The 16,076-nt window shown below is 42.0% G+C and overlaps 1 protein-coding gene across 2 annotated transcripts in view; it reads right to left on the bottom strand.

Moving 5' to 3' along the window:
* Positions 1-15,083, bottom strand: part of SLC44A3 (solute carrier family 44 member 3) — a 40,691-nt gene extending 25,608 nt beyond the window's left edge. Inside the window, exons 1-9 of one of the 2 annotated variants that reach the window (XM_056356253.1) lie at positions 14,817-15,083; positions 14,472-14,579; positions 11,852-11,994; positions 11,115-11,251; positions 9,656-9,749; positions 8,036-8,205; positions 7,415-7,504; positions 6,620-6,744; positions 4,828-5,014 (exon numbers count right to left, since the gene is read on the bottom strand). In XM_056356253.1, coding sequence (XP_056212228.1) covers positions 4,828-5,014; positions 6,620-6,744; positions 7,415-7,504; positions 8,036-8,205; positions 9,656-9,749; positions 11,115-11,251; positions 11,852-11,994; positions 14,472-14,579; positions 14,817-14,843 — 1,081 coding nt within the window. In that variant the 5' untranslated portion in view covers positions 14,844-15,083. The remainder of the gene's footprint in view (positions 1-4,827; positions 5,015-6,619; positions 6,745-7,414; positions 7,505-8,035; positions 8,206-9,655; positions 9,750-11,114; positions 11,252-11,851; positions 11,995-14,471; positions 14,580-14,816) is intronic. The other variant, XM_056356254.1, reaches the window with a different exon arrangement.
* Positions 15,084-16,076: the final 993 nt, after the last annotated feature.

Genomic DNA, 16,076 nt, shown 5'->3' with positions numbered 1-16,076 from the left:
GAACCACTGACCAAAAAATACTGAGAGCCGGTTTATCAGTTCCTGTTAACATGAAAATATGATGTGCCCTTCCCACTGCAAAGTGAAGAAAAGTTCTGGCATCATACATTGAATCTTCAAGCTTCCTGCAACAGAATTTATTGTGTTATTTTTTCCATTAAGTGGTATTTACAGCTAAGCTAGCTGATTGTAACTGGAATGTCAAAGACCCTGCAGGAAGTACTTTTTTATTGCTGATTTTGCTGCTGCACAGCTTTATGTGGCATTTTTATTGCTCACTTGCCTGTAGGATGCACCTTCATTACATGAGAATCTCACACTGCCTTCTCATCCCACATTACATGCATAGTATTTATGCCATGTGGATTTCACAGCTCCTGCACACTGGGAAGCTGTGCCACATGGCAACCTCAGTTCTGCAGTGAGATATTGCACAAATTAGCAAACAATAAGACTCAATAACCCTAAGACATATCAGCTTTTCCAAAGCACAGCTGAATTCCATTCCTAGCCAGCTAATGGTTCTAACTGGTGCCATTGTTAGTGCTGTCTCAGGTCTGGTGGAGTCTTGGCATTGCTCCTAGTTTTCTAGGTCTGGAATTCACTCAGTCTCTGCTGCTCTTACGGATTCCGAATTACCAAGGTACTTAAGCAGGTGCCTACCTTAAAATGCCTAAGCAGTCCCACTGATTTTAATAGGATTATCCTTGTGTTTCAAGTTAGTCATGTGCATAAGTACCTTTCCAAGTGCGGGCTATAGTTTTCTACAGCTCCCAAGAAGTTAAGTCTTTTCTCAGAGTAACACTAACTTTTGGAGGGGATGTAAATAAGGTCGCATAATGATCAGGTGCACCACAGCTGAAGCAAGGATCAAGTGCTCCAGAGCTGTAAGATGCAGGGATGCTATAAATATTATATAACTAGTGAAGATTCAAGCAAAATGTTAAGAACAGGTGCAGCACAGCAGCAAGGCAATTTTACTTGCCTCTCTGTATTAGACAAAAGACTAGTGTCTTCGTAAACATTTCATTTTTTCAGCTTTCTTGGTATATTTGCATTTTAAATTTCTGCATATCCCCAGAAAATATATTTGTGAAAACAACAAGGCAAAGTGTCAAAAACCAAGAAAACCATCACCTATATTTTACACTGAATCCTGGATAGGCAGCTATTTGTCAATGGAGAAAACAAATTGCTCAAAGGGAACGTATCTTGGGAGACCTTCAGAGAAGTACTCTTAGCTGTTGCAAAAACCTCAAAACTCAAAATCAAAAGACACATCTTCCATTTACAGGGCAATTGCAGAAAACCTGTAGAAGACACAAAACACTTTTGCCAATGCGTTATTAACCATACAGTACTACAGGTACTTGTTTTTACAGGATGTGTAAGTGCTCACCATCCTAGAAGAGCAAAACAATCCCCAGTGAGCCACCTTACTGTGAGCTGCTTTAACAGGCAGCATTTCAGAGGACTCTTATTTCGGTTGAAAATTTGAAATAAAAATCTAAAGAAATATTCTGAATACCAAATCTAGTGTACTGTTCATTTGGCCAAGTTTTGAACCACAAAATAAATCTGAGGCACAGTATGGACTGGAAATCCAAACAACTATCATACTTCTTGCTGACACCGACCTCCTATGTCACGTCGACAAATCTCAATCTGAGGGCCGGATAAAAGCTCCCCAGATCATTAAAAGGCTAAAATTGCCATTGTTGTCTTCAAACTCCTCTCAGCAGGAGTTACTCTGTAACCAGAGTGGCTGTAAACAACCAGCAGATTCGGAAGAAACTTTCTCACGCTCCTCCATTGGCACCTAGCGGGCACTGGTGCTCTGTCATGTACGTGGTACTGACAGAAACACCTCAGCCCCTGAACTTTGCTAACAAGTTTACACCTGTTGGGCAACAACTGCTACTATTTAACATAGACAGCCTAACAAAATCAGTAATTACAAGTTATTAAATTAATAGAACCGAGTTTTAACCGGAAAAATAATCGAATATGGAAAGTTGTACTTTTCTATCTGCATTCATGCTTAGCCCATAGCTTAGAATTGATTTGGATTATTTATTATCAAATGCACTTTCTCTTCTTAAACATTAGCATGTTAACTGTAACAGAAAAAGCTTACAAGGACTGATGACTATACTAAAAACATCCTGGCAGATCTCAGTCAAAACATATGTTTTACTAGAATCCTCATATGAGCAATATATTGACAGTTAAGTGCCTGGAAATGACTTTCCCTTCTTATGCTAAATCTGCAAAAAGTCAATTCTTTCAAATCTGAGAGCTTCCTAGAAACTTTGACATAGCTCTACTGTGCAGCAAGATTATGCTACCTTCTGTACTGTACTGTTTGTATCACTCACTGGAAACATCAGCACTCCTATTATGCTAAGGAAAAGACAAAAAATAAAATACCTCTGAGTTAAGAGACATGTGCTGTGCTATGAATGTAACAGCAGGTCATAAACGGTTTGAATCCTACGCTCCAAGCAGGCAGAAAAAAAAAAAAAGTTGCATGGAAATGTCTAGCAGGAAACGGAATATAGTCAACGAAGGAAAATGGCACAACATGGAAAAAGCATAAAAAGCCTCTCCAAGGCATTTTTCATTGGGTTTTATTTCTCAGTGAATACATGTAGAATTTGCTCTCATATAATAATGCAAGTCACTACTCCTGTGAAGCTTGTAAAAGCATCCAGGAAATACCTGGCTAGCTCCCCATCCTGCACTCCTCATCAAGCTGTTTCTGTCATATGAACTAAAATATTTCTGCTCTTCTAATGATTGCTGAATTTCCAAAAGCTTTTGAATACAACAGTCTCAGCTGGCATTTTCTAAATTTAGGTCTAACATGGGCAAGCTTCACATCCTTATGCGTGCATATCAAGAGTACCAGTGAATTTTCCTGTGGGTAACAGGCCAGCTCAGCTTAACATCAAGGATACAATATTTCCTCTAACAGTTATTGTCAATTATATATTTAGAAAATCTGTGGGTCATAATTAATTTTATTTACCTGCTATTAGATTTACTATAGTTAATGTTTATGTTAAATTGCATCTGATCCAAGCAGGTGCATGAAATGAACAGCTGGTTGATAGCTCAGGAGATGCTCCTTTCTATAAAGAGCTGGTCTGAACCAGTGATAAGGTACCCCACAAGGCCAGTTTGAAATCACTGCTGCCTGGCTGGTATGTGCATAAATGAGATGAAGATTTTACAGAAAAGGTAACAACCACACAAAGCTGTGTCTAGCACATAATGCTGCCTCTGTAAAGGGAAAATCCAACCCACAGGAGCATGGAGAAGGAATATCCATGACACCTAAGGCAAACTGAACCTGCTTGACTATTTAGTCAGCCAGGAACAACTCACAAAGAGACTGCAGGTCGGACATTTGGCCTTGCTGGGTCTGACCCTTTTGCAGCAGAAGCAGGTTATCAACCAGACATAGTGCTTCAAGCAACCATTTCTGACAGACATGAGCTACTGGGGGAAAGGCAGCAGAGAGACCCCCTCACAAACCTACATGACTCTCCAGTGAAAGCTGGAGGGAAACACACCCTAGCCTAGCCTAAGCAATGGCTGAGTGATTTGCAATGCCAGCATGGACTCGGACAGATGGAATCTCATGTTACAAGTGAAGGGGGTCTTGTATAGGGCCAAAATTAACAGGGTAAGAATGAGATGGAAGCAGTTGTGATAGAAGAGGAGTAAGGTACCCGACCCATGGAGGTGGGAAATACTGCCAGTTTTGCCAATGGGCTCAGCTGCAGAAAGGCTGAAGGCTTTTCTGGCCTAATAGGGATCTGTAAGCCTGTACAGAGGAGCTACTGTAGCCACTGTCTCAAGGGATGGTGGAAACACAAAATAAAATAAAATGGGAAATACGGGAATGACAAACAACTGCCTCCATCCACATCAACTCTATGGCAGCTCCAACCCAAAGAACAACAACTGACCCTAGCAGTGGTCCTGGAAATTTAAAATTAAAAAAAACCCAAAACAATCTCCAAATCATAATGCTTCCTGGGTATAAAGGCTAATGTCTGCATGAGGAGTTATCCCCAGAACTACACAGAGTTGAGCTTCCCTTTGGTTGATGTTGCAGAGAAGAACTACTCCCTCCTTCCATTGGATGGTGTGGTGCTGGGCCAAGGGACAGTGTCCAAATTACCCCGCTTCAATCAGTGACAGATCTTATAGCGCTATATCCCTCAGTAATACCACTTCCATACACAAAATCTGTTCTTATAGATCTTTCACAGTGATAGACTGTTTCTACAGAGCACCTCACCTACAACAGCAAGAACCTCTGGATTAATCCAAATACTGTCATACCAGTCTAAATAATAGCAGTTGTCACCGAACTAGTGCTCAGAAACAACATTCTGCCTCCATGACAACTGGAGTCAGAGGAGATGAACATTCTTGTTTCATAACAACTGCACTAAAAGCTGTCTCTTGCCTTCTGTTACTTTCTTCATTTAAATACATCAAACACACACCATATCTACCACAATATAATCATAAATTAAATAACTGAGAAAGAACAACACTGAAGTCCAGTCCACATATAGGGGCAAAAATCTCTCTTCTATAGTGCTGTGACTCACAGAGCTATGGCAAAGTCAAAGACTCCAACAAATGGGGGGAAAAATAGATAAAGAAAGAAAAGAGTAACGCAGCTGTGTAATAATGCTAGCCCACAATTTGTACACTAACAGCAGGTGGTCCCAGACTTCAGAAGGGAACTTAGGAAACAGAAAGCATTCATCCAAAAACATGGAAAGTTTACTTAAAACTACTTACCTGCAGTTCCCAAGCTAAGTAGTACAGCAACCCAAAACACCCAGAATGCAATGAGAATCAGAAAGGTCCAGACTGGTTGGAACAGGAGGAAAGGAATTCTGCCAATGATTTTACCAACAATCCGAAAAAGCTGTACAGTGAACTGAAGCCTTTTTCTCAGTACAAGTATAAGGGAAAGCAGAACAACCTGTTAAAGGAAATAAAAAGATGAATTGGTGGGTTTTTTTCCTTAAGAAAAGTATCAATGTTGTCAAACGTGGGATCAGGGGGTGTGTAAAGATTTCACAAGGACACAACAGCAAGGTATTTTACACAAACTTACTGCACACTGGAAAAGCTTTCTGAGACACTGCCTATATTCTCAAAGAGCCTGTGGCTCTTAAAATCTGGTTTTCTAAAATCATTAATGCTGGGGTTTTTTAAACAAAATAGGTTTCAAAAACCTGTAATTCACCGGATGGAAGCAGTCTGTTTTGCTTTATAGCAAAAAAAAATGTACATTACACACTACATGTTGCTTTCACATGCCCTGTATGTCATGAACATTTACACTTTCTTCCTACTCAGGTCAGCTTGCCACTGTTCACAATGGTAGGAGGACCAGTCCTTTTCTGCAGAAAGGACAATAGCACAACCAAACTAATTTGAGAGCTGTGTATGTACGAAAGCCAAGCAGACGTAAAATGAAGCCTCATTCAAACAAATTATCTTTTTCCTAAATTAAAAAAAATCAACCAACAACAGCAAAACCCCAAGCCAAAACCTCCACAATGTCCCCAGTTCTTTGTATACAACAAGGAACCATGAACAGCAATTAAAAGAGAGGTTGGCATCTATATAGTAACAGATGCAACAAGTGACAGCTGCTTCACTAGTTTTCTTGCATGTTCTAGAAGGAAGCTACCAGCTTTGAAGAGAAGTGTAATCTGCAGCAGGAGATGTTCCCATAGTTCTGCAGTCAGTTGTACTGGAACACACGTGCATACAAATACCCCTTTTCTTACTCCTTTACTATCAACAGAAGTAAAAAAGTCATAACTTACAGAGGATATGAAAAAAAAAAAGTGATCTGTGACACATACGTATTTGTCACTGTAAACTGACAGCCTGCTCATACCTGGTGAATTCCAGTCTATGGATCTTACTCTGCTCTAAGAAAACAGAAGAATAATAATTTTGACAGTATCTCATGAAATACAAATTGCCTGTACACTCACATTGAGCAATGACTCCTTTAACATCGCGATATCAGAGTGAAAAAAATAAAAATCACTTTAAAAGTTGCAAGCCACACTCAGATTTTCTGTTGGAAAACAAGATCAGTAAGAGAAAAGCAGAATTTAACCCCATAACCTGTGGCCTAGACACTGCTGGCTGTGCTTTACTACCCCTTCCACTGTCTAAAAGAGCTGCCACCCCTTTCTCCTGCTGACAGGGTAGGCTGAATCCACAGGTCTCACGTTCATATTGAGCCCATGCCCCTCTGTTCACTCAACATGGCTCTCCAGTTAGCTGGTGCAGAGAGCGGGGATGGAATAAAATCCTTGCATTTCTACACCACCAGTGCAAACACTGCTTGTACAGGTCTGAACTGTGGCACAGCCCTATGCTGACAAACAAATGCCACAATGAAGATCTAAAACTATTTAAATGACTGTAAGCAGATCTTATAATTTATTCTCATTTTCACATTTGAAAGGAACGAGGAATTATTTGTACGGTTGCAGAACCACTGTAGTTCAAGTTTTCAAGTTACAGCCTCTGCCATTGCTTAGGGTAAAATGCTACTTACGGTAACTATTGTTGAGAAGATAGCATATCCAAGTAGAAACTTGACATTTTCCTTTTCTGTTTCCAATTCAGTGCTGGGATCATTCCTGTAGTCGTAATAGAGCCACCAGAGAACACCTGAGACAACTGAGCAGACAGGAGCAGCGTGAGGGGGGGCAGTGCTCCCCCGGCTGTGGCACACTGCTGTTGGTAGGCTGTCACCTGCCCGGCCACCCTCGCCAGCCGCTCGCCCTCCCGTCTAGCCCCAGCTCAGCTCACAAATAGTGTCACGCAGCAGAGAGACAGTATCAATGATCACAGAGAAAATTCACATAATGGCCCGTTAATCTGAGGTAAAACCACAGCAGAAAGTTTGGTTTCCTTGCAGTTATTCTAAAGGTCAGGCATGTAATTTCATTGAGGAGACACAAAGCTAACTTTCATGGAACGACAAGCTTTAGCTGGACACATTCCTATAGTTCTCCCTTTCTAAAGCAGGCAATGGAAAACTTCACTAAACTTCCTTTGAAACAGCAGCATTTTCACAAACGCATTCATCTGCCAAAAGAAATGTTGTTTCCAGACATTTATAAAAACCCCAAAACCATCACCATCCCAACACTCAGCAGCTAGAACAGCACAGCCAGACCTTGGCACCAAAAAGCAAGCAGGGCTCAGCTTGGAAATGGCTCTGGTAAGCTTAAGGTTACTGGTGATGGCCATGGAGAAAAAGGATAGCTGTTTGTTACCGCCTCTCCTCCAGTTCAGTGAGATGATCTATGCAACTAAGTGTATGCTGAAAGATAAATATACTTACATAACAACCCAAATACAACCAGTGCAATCAAAATATGGACCAGAAGCGTCCGAATGAATCTGAAGGCTAAAACCAGTATAACAGTGAAGGCTGAAAAATACACAAAATTTTGAGTGTTACAACCCATTTAACTTTTATTTACTTTAAATATAAAGTTCTTGTGTAATTTGGTCTTTTATTTTTAAACAGTGGTCTCAAAAGCAGCAGCATTTAGTAAAGCTGGCAACATTTTTAACATTTAAAATGCACAGTTATCTGTGCGTAACTTACTAATAATGAACTTATAACTGAAATATTTCACCTTGGAAATCACTAGCTTTTCAATAATATTTTGTTAAAATGTTCATGCTGATGCCATTTTTTTTCAACAAAAATTTCTTACAGTCGCCTGAAATTAGGTATATGATCATATCAAGGAACACAGAATCTGATACTTCATAGAGCTGTATTTCACTGGTTTATTAAATGCCTTCTGACAAGACTCAATCGTTCTTTCTTAAAAACAACTCTGCCCAGAAAATATGAAAAAAAATCACTTTTAGATTAAAAATATAAATAGAAACATTTGAAATCTCATATTTTAATTGAATATTAATATTCACTTTTTATTTATAATCTTACCTAGCGCAAGGACAATCAGTCCTATCACAGTATCTCTTCCTGCCAATATTCCACTCAGAATTCGGTGAAAAACGTCCATTTCGTTAACCATACTTATTAAGACAGATGCGTATTTGGAATAGCATTCAGGATTTTGTGGAACACATCGATTAAATAATGGAAAAGATTTACTGGAAAGTTAAAAAAAAAAAAGTGGTAAAAAATATTAATTACTGATCAAACAGTTTCAAATCCACAGAGATCCATTCCACCATTCTCTTTCAAGGCCTCTGCAGCACCCTGCCAGCATGCTCAACACAGCTGTGCAGCCACAGCTGGCCAGTCTGAGCTGTAACCCAGCAGGCATCTTCCCGGCCCAGGAGGAGACCTTGCACATGGAGTCCGACACAAGAGGGCACGGGGCTGGGATCGGTCTGTTGCAAATCATAGTTCTGTGTTTGATCTGCAAAACGACTCCTAGCAGCGTGTGCCTGTATCACTCTACCACAACATCCATTCAAGATCAGCCTAGGGGGAAAAATGAACTACTATCTCAATCACCATCAGCATGCAGCTCCTGTTCCCATTCTAGCCTGGCTTCACATGCTTTGCTCTCATCTGTTTATGCAAAACCTAAAATCATGCTAACGTAGCTGTAAGCTATGTTGTTGTAGAGAATTCTAGACCACAAACACTTTGCATTGCTCTTATGACATTTAAGCATCCTAAAAGCCACATCAAAACAACGTTTGTAAGGTACAATTAACACCACCACATATTTACATACAAAATTATTTGGCACTCCCAGCCAAGCTTCCTGAATATATTTATTGTCCCACTTCGGCAGTGCTGCGCTACAAGACAGACTTATTCATACCTAAAAAGGAGAGGTTTTTTCATCAACAGTTAAAAACTTCTCTGACTAGCTTTGCTTCTATTATGAAATCTTACTTTGCAAGATGAATAACTTTGCTGAGTTCCTTGCCAAACAGGAAAAATCCTAAAATGTCAAAGAAATAAGTAAAACACACAGTATTTTTTATCAATTTACTGCTGCTCACTTCAGTTTGTTTCTTTCCTCTGTTTTATCTTGTTCAGAGCAGATGACTTAGCTCAGCAAACACGGAGATTCCAATTCGTTGCTGTATTTTCATGACACAGTGGAATTTAAAATCGTGGGTTTAAGGATCTTGACTCAGAAATGCCAAATGTTAAAGGCAATGCCATCCGCAGACCTGGGCTTCAAGCCAGCTGGCTATGAAATTATTCTGATGGAAATTTCTGTGTTGAGGATAATAAGCAAGGCCCAAGACCACAGCTCCTCTTCCTTGGCATCAAGGGAGAGAGCAAAAGTCTGGGCAGGAAATTAGTTGCTCCTGAAATGGTGTTTATCTCCTGATTTGGAGACAAAAAATCTCTAGAGGGTAGAGGAATGCAGTCCTTGTTCATTTTGTGGGACAGGGCACTGGAGTGTCCACAGGCACATATGAGAACTCACGATGATACAGACACAAAAATAAATAAAGCAAAAACCATTCTGACTGTAAGGCATCAAGTCAAATACAAAACATATAAGGAACTAACAATCCTTAAAAAGCTGTTTGGGCTCACTGGTGTTGTAAAGTACCTAGTAATTCTTACCTTGGTGGAACTGGCAGTGTGGGACACAGCTCAGCTGCCTTTGGATTTACTGTGTAACTGGAAATGTTCAGGTTGTAAATACAAAGACAAGAACCTAAGAAGGGGAAAAAAACCATGGTAATGTTATTTACAGTTTTAGGGAAAACAAGTTATCAATCAAGTTTTATTTACACTTCTGCTTTGATTCCTTAGCAGGCCATATTCGTCTGATATTCCAGTGGCAATGTAAATAACAAATGGGTTAATTGAGTAAATCTAAAGCAACCTCTGTGGAATCTTTTGCTTTCTAGACTTAACTATAGGTACCATTTACGGATCTTGCTGGAGGGCGGGCACACTATTTGTTCCACAGTGCGATACTTCAGCTCTAACCCTTACTCATTAAGATAAGGTAACAGAAAAACCTAAAATGACAGAAGCTACAATAGAAGAACTAGGCCACTCATGATTTAGAGTAGAATACATATCTATACAGAAACTTAACATTTTCTGGGCTCTAGGCTAAATATTAACAGGCACTCTGCTAATAACATTCTGCTCCACTATACAATGCTTCTGGGAAAGAAAGGCTGGATACATTGAAGCCATTCAAAACACAATAGTTTTCTCTCCCTGGAAATAAACAAGCAGTTTTAGCGTGTAAATGGGATTTCATGCAATTATATTCAGTTACACTGAAAATACTTATATAATATCACAGGTGTTTACAGCTTTCTGTACATATTAAATGATGGCAAACTACCCCAAAATGAAATTAAAACAAATGTTGTAAATTTGAATGGCAATGCTTTCCAAACAAAAAACAAACAAAAAAGAATGGAATTCTGACCTCCATTAGAAATAGCCATTAATATTCATATGGTCTGCAGTTTAGGTATACCCTACGGAATAAGGGTTAGGCCACAGGTTATTTTATTTACATGTTGGACACAAATGAACTGGAGCTGCCTGTTCTGCACAATCACTACTTGACATCATATCCATCTTGAACAGCAGAATAAAATAAAAAAAAATTCTAGGTGGAATAGCAAACTTTGGGATCAGATGTCTAAAGGGGTAAAAGCACTTGTGTATCTCTGGAATTAATAACTCCACCATAATTTTAATTAAATTTAAAAGAACCAGTTGGACAAGTTTTGCAGATAGTGGATGACCTCTGTGCACCTACTGGCACCCGCATCAAACTACACTAGTTCATTCCCAGCAGCCAGTTTTCTGCTGCATAATCTCAGCTTTGAGCAGTAATTAATCAACAGTTTTTCAATTTGCATAAGAGGTTGTAACATTTCTAGAAACTATGGCTTTGAAATAAAGCAGAAACTAGACATTTTGCTTTCTCCTGCCACATATTGCTCAGGAAATTAATGGTAAGAGATTACTCCCTAGCATAGCAAACATAATAACAAAGTGAAAGCTACTCTACAGATACAGTAAGATATTCATATTCCCTGTTGCACACCATTATTCCTTGCAAAACTCTGGAGGTCTTCCAAAGAGTTGAGTTGCTCTTGTGGACAACTAGACACACACAAGGATAGTGAACTGATTCTGAGGCTCTGCATTTCCAGGCCGCATGAATTCAGAAAGAACACATACCTAGAAAGAAAAAAAGATCCTCTTTTCAAAAAACAAGCTTTCTGATTTTTATAGGTTTAAATTTTGAGCCTTCTTTCCGTCTTTCTAAAGTGTTACAAAGCAAATGAAACTGTTTTTCCACACAGAATGGGAAAAAATGGAGTTTGAATCAGAAGAAGCAATTTGAGAACATGCTACATTTTTACACTTCATTTTATGATCTTAAACGGGATCAGAAGCTGCCAAAGTGCGTGCCAAAGTGGGTGCCATTCTATAAGGACTAGTTCATGGGAGTCAACAGAATGACTGGGAACTTCAACATGAAACTTCCGTAGTACAAAGATTTGCCATATAAAATGACTGCTGGTTTGGCTGAAGGTTTAACACCCTGCTCATGAAGCATCCAGCATAAAGCATAACAACGTAGCACAGTTTCAAATTCTATCTTAACTTTTTAATTTAGTTTCACCATTTCACACCATTCTCACACTTTTTTTTTTTTTTGCCTTTCAATATAAGCAAGTAAATATACACATATGTATATGATGGGCAACTAGAAGATCTTTATCTTATTAAGTTCTCAAACACTTGATTTATTTAGACATTATCTGATATACTTACTTTTTATTAGTCATGTCCTGTCCAGAAAGGGGTGCCCCTTTTACAGGAGTGTTCTTCCTACCACATATGTTCCCGAAGCTGTCATATCCAAGCACAAGTCTTTCTGCAGCACCAGCCATCACAGCATAGCCAGTTATAAACATCTGTTAAAATATTTTTAAATGTGAGATCATGCTACAGTAGCTTTTCCTTTCAATAAATACTCCTTTTAACCCATGCATTTTTGTCTTGTGGATGCACAGATTTAAATCCAAAATCCACTCCTCCGCACAAGGCCAGAGCAAGTCATATGGACGAGTTTAGCCCTATTGCCTCCTTAGAGCTCGCCATTGTCTATTGTTCAAAGTATATTAAGCAGAGTACCACAGGAGAAGAAAGATATGGGTCCTGGTTAAAATAATAGGAGAGCATTAGTAAGTTGCCACATACTGCCTCTACCAAAGTTCACGTGTCACTAGGCAAGGTCACTCAAACGGTAATTTTTTGTATGTGCTCGCTACTTGTCATTTTTCAGGGTGCCCTTCAAGACACACCTGGGCAACATATCTGCTGAAATGTTGAGCTCTTGCAGCTGCTAGTGAATTTAATCAAGGTCTATTTTAAGCACATAAAGTATAATTAAAATCCAGGTACCTGAAATTTCAGGAAGATGCATTCTTCAAACGTGTGAAAAACCCGAGGGAGCCACACTGTGGACTTCGGTGACACTGCACTGATCTTTTAGATGCTCTGCTGCCAGATCCCTGAAAACCCCAGGGGCCACTAAGCACCTCCACTGGCCAAGGAGCAGCAACCTTAGTCAACATAAGACACCTAGCCTAGGAATACAGCTTAAATCCTGCCCATCTACCCCCTCGTGAGGGCCAAAAAGCCCCTTGAGGAAAACCTTTCCAAGTGCTAAGAAGCAGTAATTCTTCTGGGAAGCTGGCAAGTCCTGAGCACTCCTTTATCCAAAGGCTTATTTACAGCACTCGCACTCCAGCTCTTGAAGAACTCAGTGATTTAAATGTCTCGTCTGTCCCGTGGGGTGTAAACCACATTTCACACACACCAAGGGCGATACACTAAGCTTTATGGCTACATGCCAACTGCTGGCAGCAGCAAGTCTTCTCAGTCCCACATTAACCACTACTACTTTGCATGGATATTGTTGAGTATCAGCTGCGCTGGAGACAGACTGCACATAACAGCTCCAGCACAACTGCTTCTTACTTAAGGTTTAGAGCCTTTATTTATCATTCTACCTTTAACACTTGTGACTAAAGATGGGATCTGGGCAACAACTGAGTCTCATACACAAACATGTAAATATGTGCTCCCTCAGTCCCCAGTGTAGCATTATTTTCACTTACACGTTCGCAGTCTAACTACTTACATAATTATTATTTTTTTAATTTTGACTGCATGTTGATGCCATCTCAATACGGAGACATTTGTAGAGACTCTGCAATTAACACTGACATACTACTTGTGGATGTGATATCTGTTACAGTGACCAAATATTTTCAGATTCAGTTTATTTACATAGCAAGTATGTGTTAATAATTAAATTGTTCTCAAAAGAAAAAGGAGAAATAAGCTGGCATTGCAACTCAACCTGAAATATCCTTTCAGAAAAATTCTGGCATTCCTTCTAAAGATGGATGTTACGGGTTCATTGCCATCAGTATGTCAAATACTGTGTACATGTGAATTATTTTTTTTTAAATGCAGAATGCTGGATACAAGCCATAAATATTGTTAAGTAATAGACGACATTATGGCTGCTGGAGGGGTGTGTCTATACATGCCAGTGACATGCATTTCTACAGAGTTACTAATGTGGTTTCAATTTTTTTCACTGTGTGAACAAATCAGTGTCACCACATTTTTTAAAATCTTTTAAAAATAAGATCAAACAAAAGAAAACAAATACATGTATGCAATAAGCTATTTCACAGAAACTGAGCAATGAAAACAGTGAGAGAAAACAAATACAAATTCTAAATCCTCACCATCTGACAGGTTTAAATTTTGGCATTCTCTGCTGATCAAAGCACTAAGCATAAGGCAGTATGTAAAAAACCCTGTCCTGCAGTATTCAAAATGCGTGTGTATATTCTTCTGCATTAGCTCCCATCAGGAGTTATTCGGAATTGAATTGAAACCCGATTAATAGTGTATTCATGAGAATGCTGAGTAGCCTCAGATATATCATGAAAAAAAACATTCACACTTAAGAAATACAAAGCCTGTTGCCAAAAGCTTGCATGCTGTTCTCAGCACGGGAATGACAGTGACTTGACGTAACATCAGACATGTTGCAAGATAACAAGACTACGGTGAATGAGATAAGTAAAAATAAGATCTCAGTCAGAGCCTGGATTAATTTACACAAAAGTGAATTCTAAATAACCCTGCCCTGTGTATACATGGCATCTAAAGCATATGGGAAGAGCTTAGAAGTCTGTGTAAGCCACCGCAACAAATGCCACCACAAAGGTCAGCTCTGCCCCAGCGCAGTGCTGGGACCCCACCGCCTGTGCCAAGGGTCATTTCGGTTTAGATTTAGGGTGCCGCTGTGCAGCACCCCACCAACTCTGGATGTGACTCCTCTTTTCCAGAGAAAAAGCATGCTCACCAAACCAGCCCAGAAAAGGAAGAAGAGGAGCAGCCAGAGAGTGTCCGTGCACTTTCTGTAAACGGCTGGTCTCCACTCCCTCGGTTCGGAAACACCGCCTCCAGAATCCTAAACGAAACAAAGAAAGAAAAGGGGGAAACCCGAACTTCCTGTGCAGTTACTGCAGACGGCTGGGGCTCCTGAGCGCTCACACCCGAGCACTCAGCGCCGAGCACCTGGCAGCTCCCCGCCCGCAGCGGCGCGGCCCCTCCATAGCCAGGACCGCTGCCGCGCCCCGCACCGCCCCGCACCGCCCGCCGCCGGCCCCGCTTTCTCTCCCCGGCCCCGCTGCGGCCCCGCGCTCACCTGCTGCCGGCCCCCGCGCCGCTCCATGCTCCCGCCCGCCGGGCAGGGCCGGGCCGCGCCGCCGGGCTGCGTGGGGGCGGCAGGCGGGCCTGGGGCGCAGCCGGCTCGGCGGCCGCGGCGGGGCGACGCTCGCTGGGGCACGGCACCGGCACCCACCGAGCGCGCCGTGGGGCCGGGCCCGCCCGGGAGGAGCGGCCCGGCCGGGCGGCGGCAGCTCCGGCAGCTCCTCCTGCCGCTGTGGCCGGGCACTGCCGGCCGCGTCCCGAGCGCTCCCCCCGGGGCCGCACGGCGGGCGGGCCCCGGCCCCGCTGCCTTTGCGGGAGGAAACGGGATTGCGCTCCCGACGGCCAGGCGCCGGCCGGGCCAGGGGACGGTGGGACTCGGCTGCCCTGCGGCCGGGCGCTCACCTTCCCCGGGCCGTCGGGCCCGCTGCCTCCCGGGGCCGGGACGCGCCCGAGCGGCGGCCCCGCCGCTCCCGGGGCCCGCGCCGCGCTGAGGGGTCCCGGCCCGGCGGCAGGACCCTCCTTCCCGCGGGGCAGGGCTGGGGGCCGCGCCGGGGAAAGCCAGCTGGTCCTTCACAGCCGCACGTTTGCAAACGGGGCCCGGCCAGAGCGGGCTGGGGGGCGGCGGGGGCACCTTGCACGGTTAATGACTGTATTTGTGGGGATAAGTGCCGACCTGTTACTGCTGGCACGAAACGCGGGCTGGTACCGGTGCCCGCTTGGCTGCGTTACCAACAGGCAGCGCAGAACCTTCTCAGCGGGTTGTCTGCACAGTCACCTCACAGTGACACCTGCGTTAGACCACAATTACCTCCCATCCAGCCCCGTACGAGCTTTGCAGGCACAGGAATAGCCACACCGAATTAGATCAGGGCTTGTAACTTGAGTGACTGATGAATGCGTAAATCATTACCCACTTTTTAATAACCTGTTTTCTCAGTGCTGTCCCTGTTGTCTTTTTATTTATACGTACTAAGATCAGCCCAATAATAAAGAAGAAATAAGTATTGAAAAAAATATTAAAAGCACGTTTTTGTTCCCTTCCTGACAGTTAATGGAAAAAATGTCCTCTTCAAGAAGTAATACAACATCTGCAACTGCAATAAAGTTGAATAATTAAAGCTATTTTGCAAAGCTGTTTAAGAACTTGTCCATCTGGTACAAGAGACACAGCATTAGGCTGGTTTTGCTTAGGAGAAAAGAACTTATTCCAATTCTCAAGTGAAAATGCAGGATGAAACTTTGGTGACAAACTTGC

Source organism: Falco biarmicus, chromosome 11, assembly GCF_023638135.1.
Source record: "Falco biarmicus isolate bFalBia1 chromosome 11, bFalBia1.pri, whole genome shotgun sequence".
Taxonomy (NCBI): domain Eukaryota; kingdom Metazoa; phylum Chordata; class Aves; order Falconiformes; family Falconidae; genus Falco; species Falco biarmicus.
Note: the sequence above shows the minus strand (reverse complement) of the source record. Positions and strands in the feature narration are given on the sequence as shown.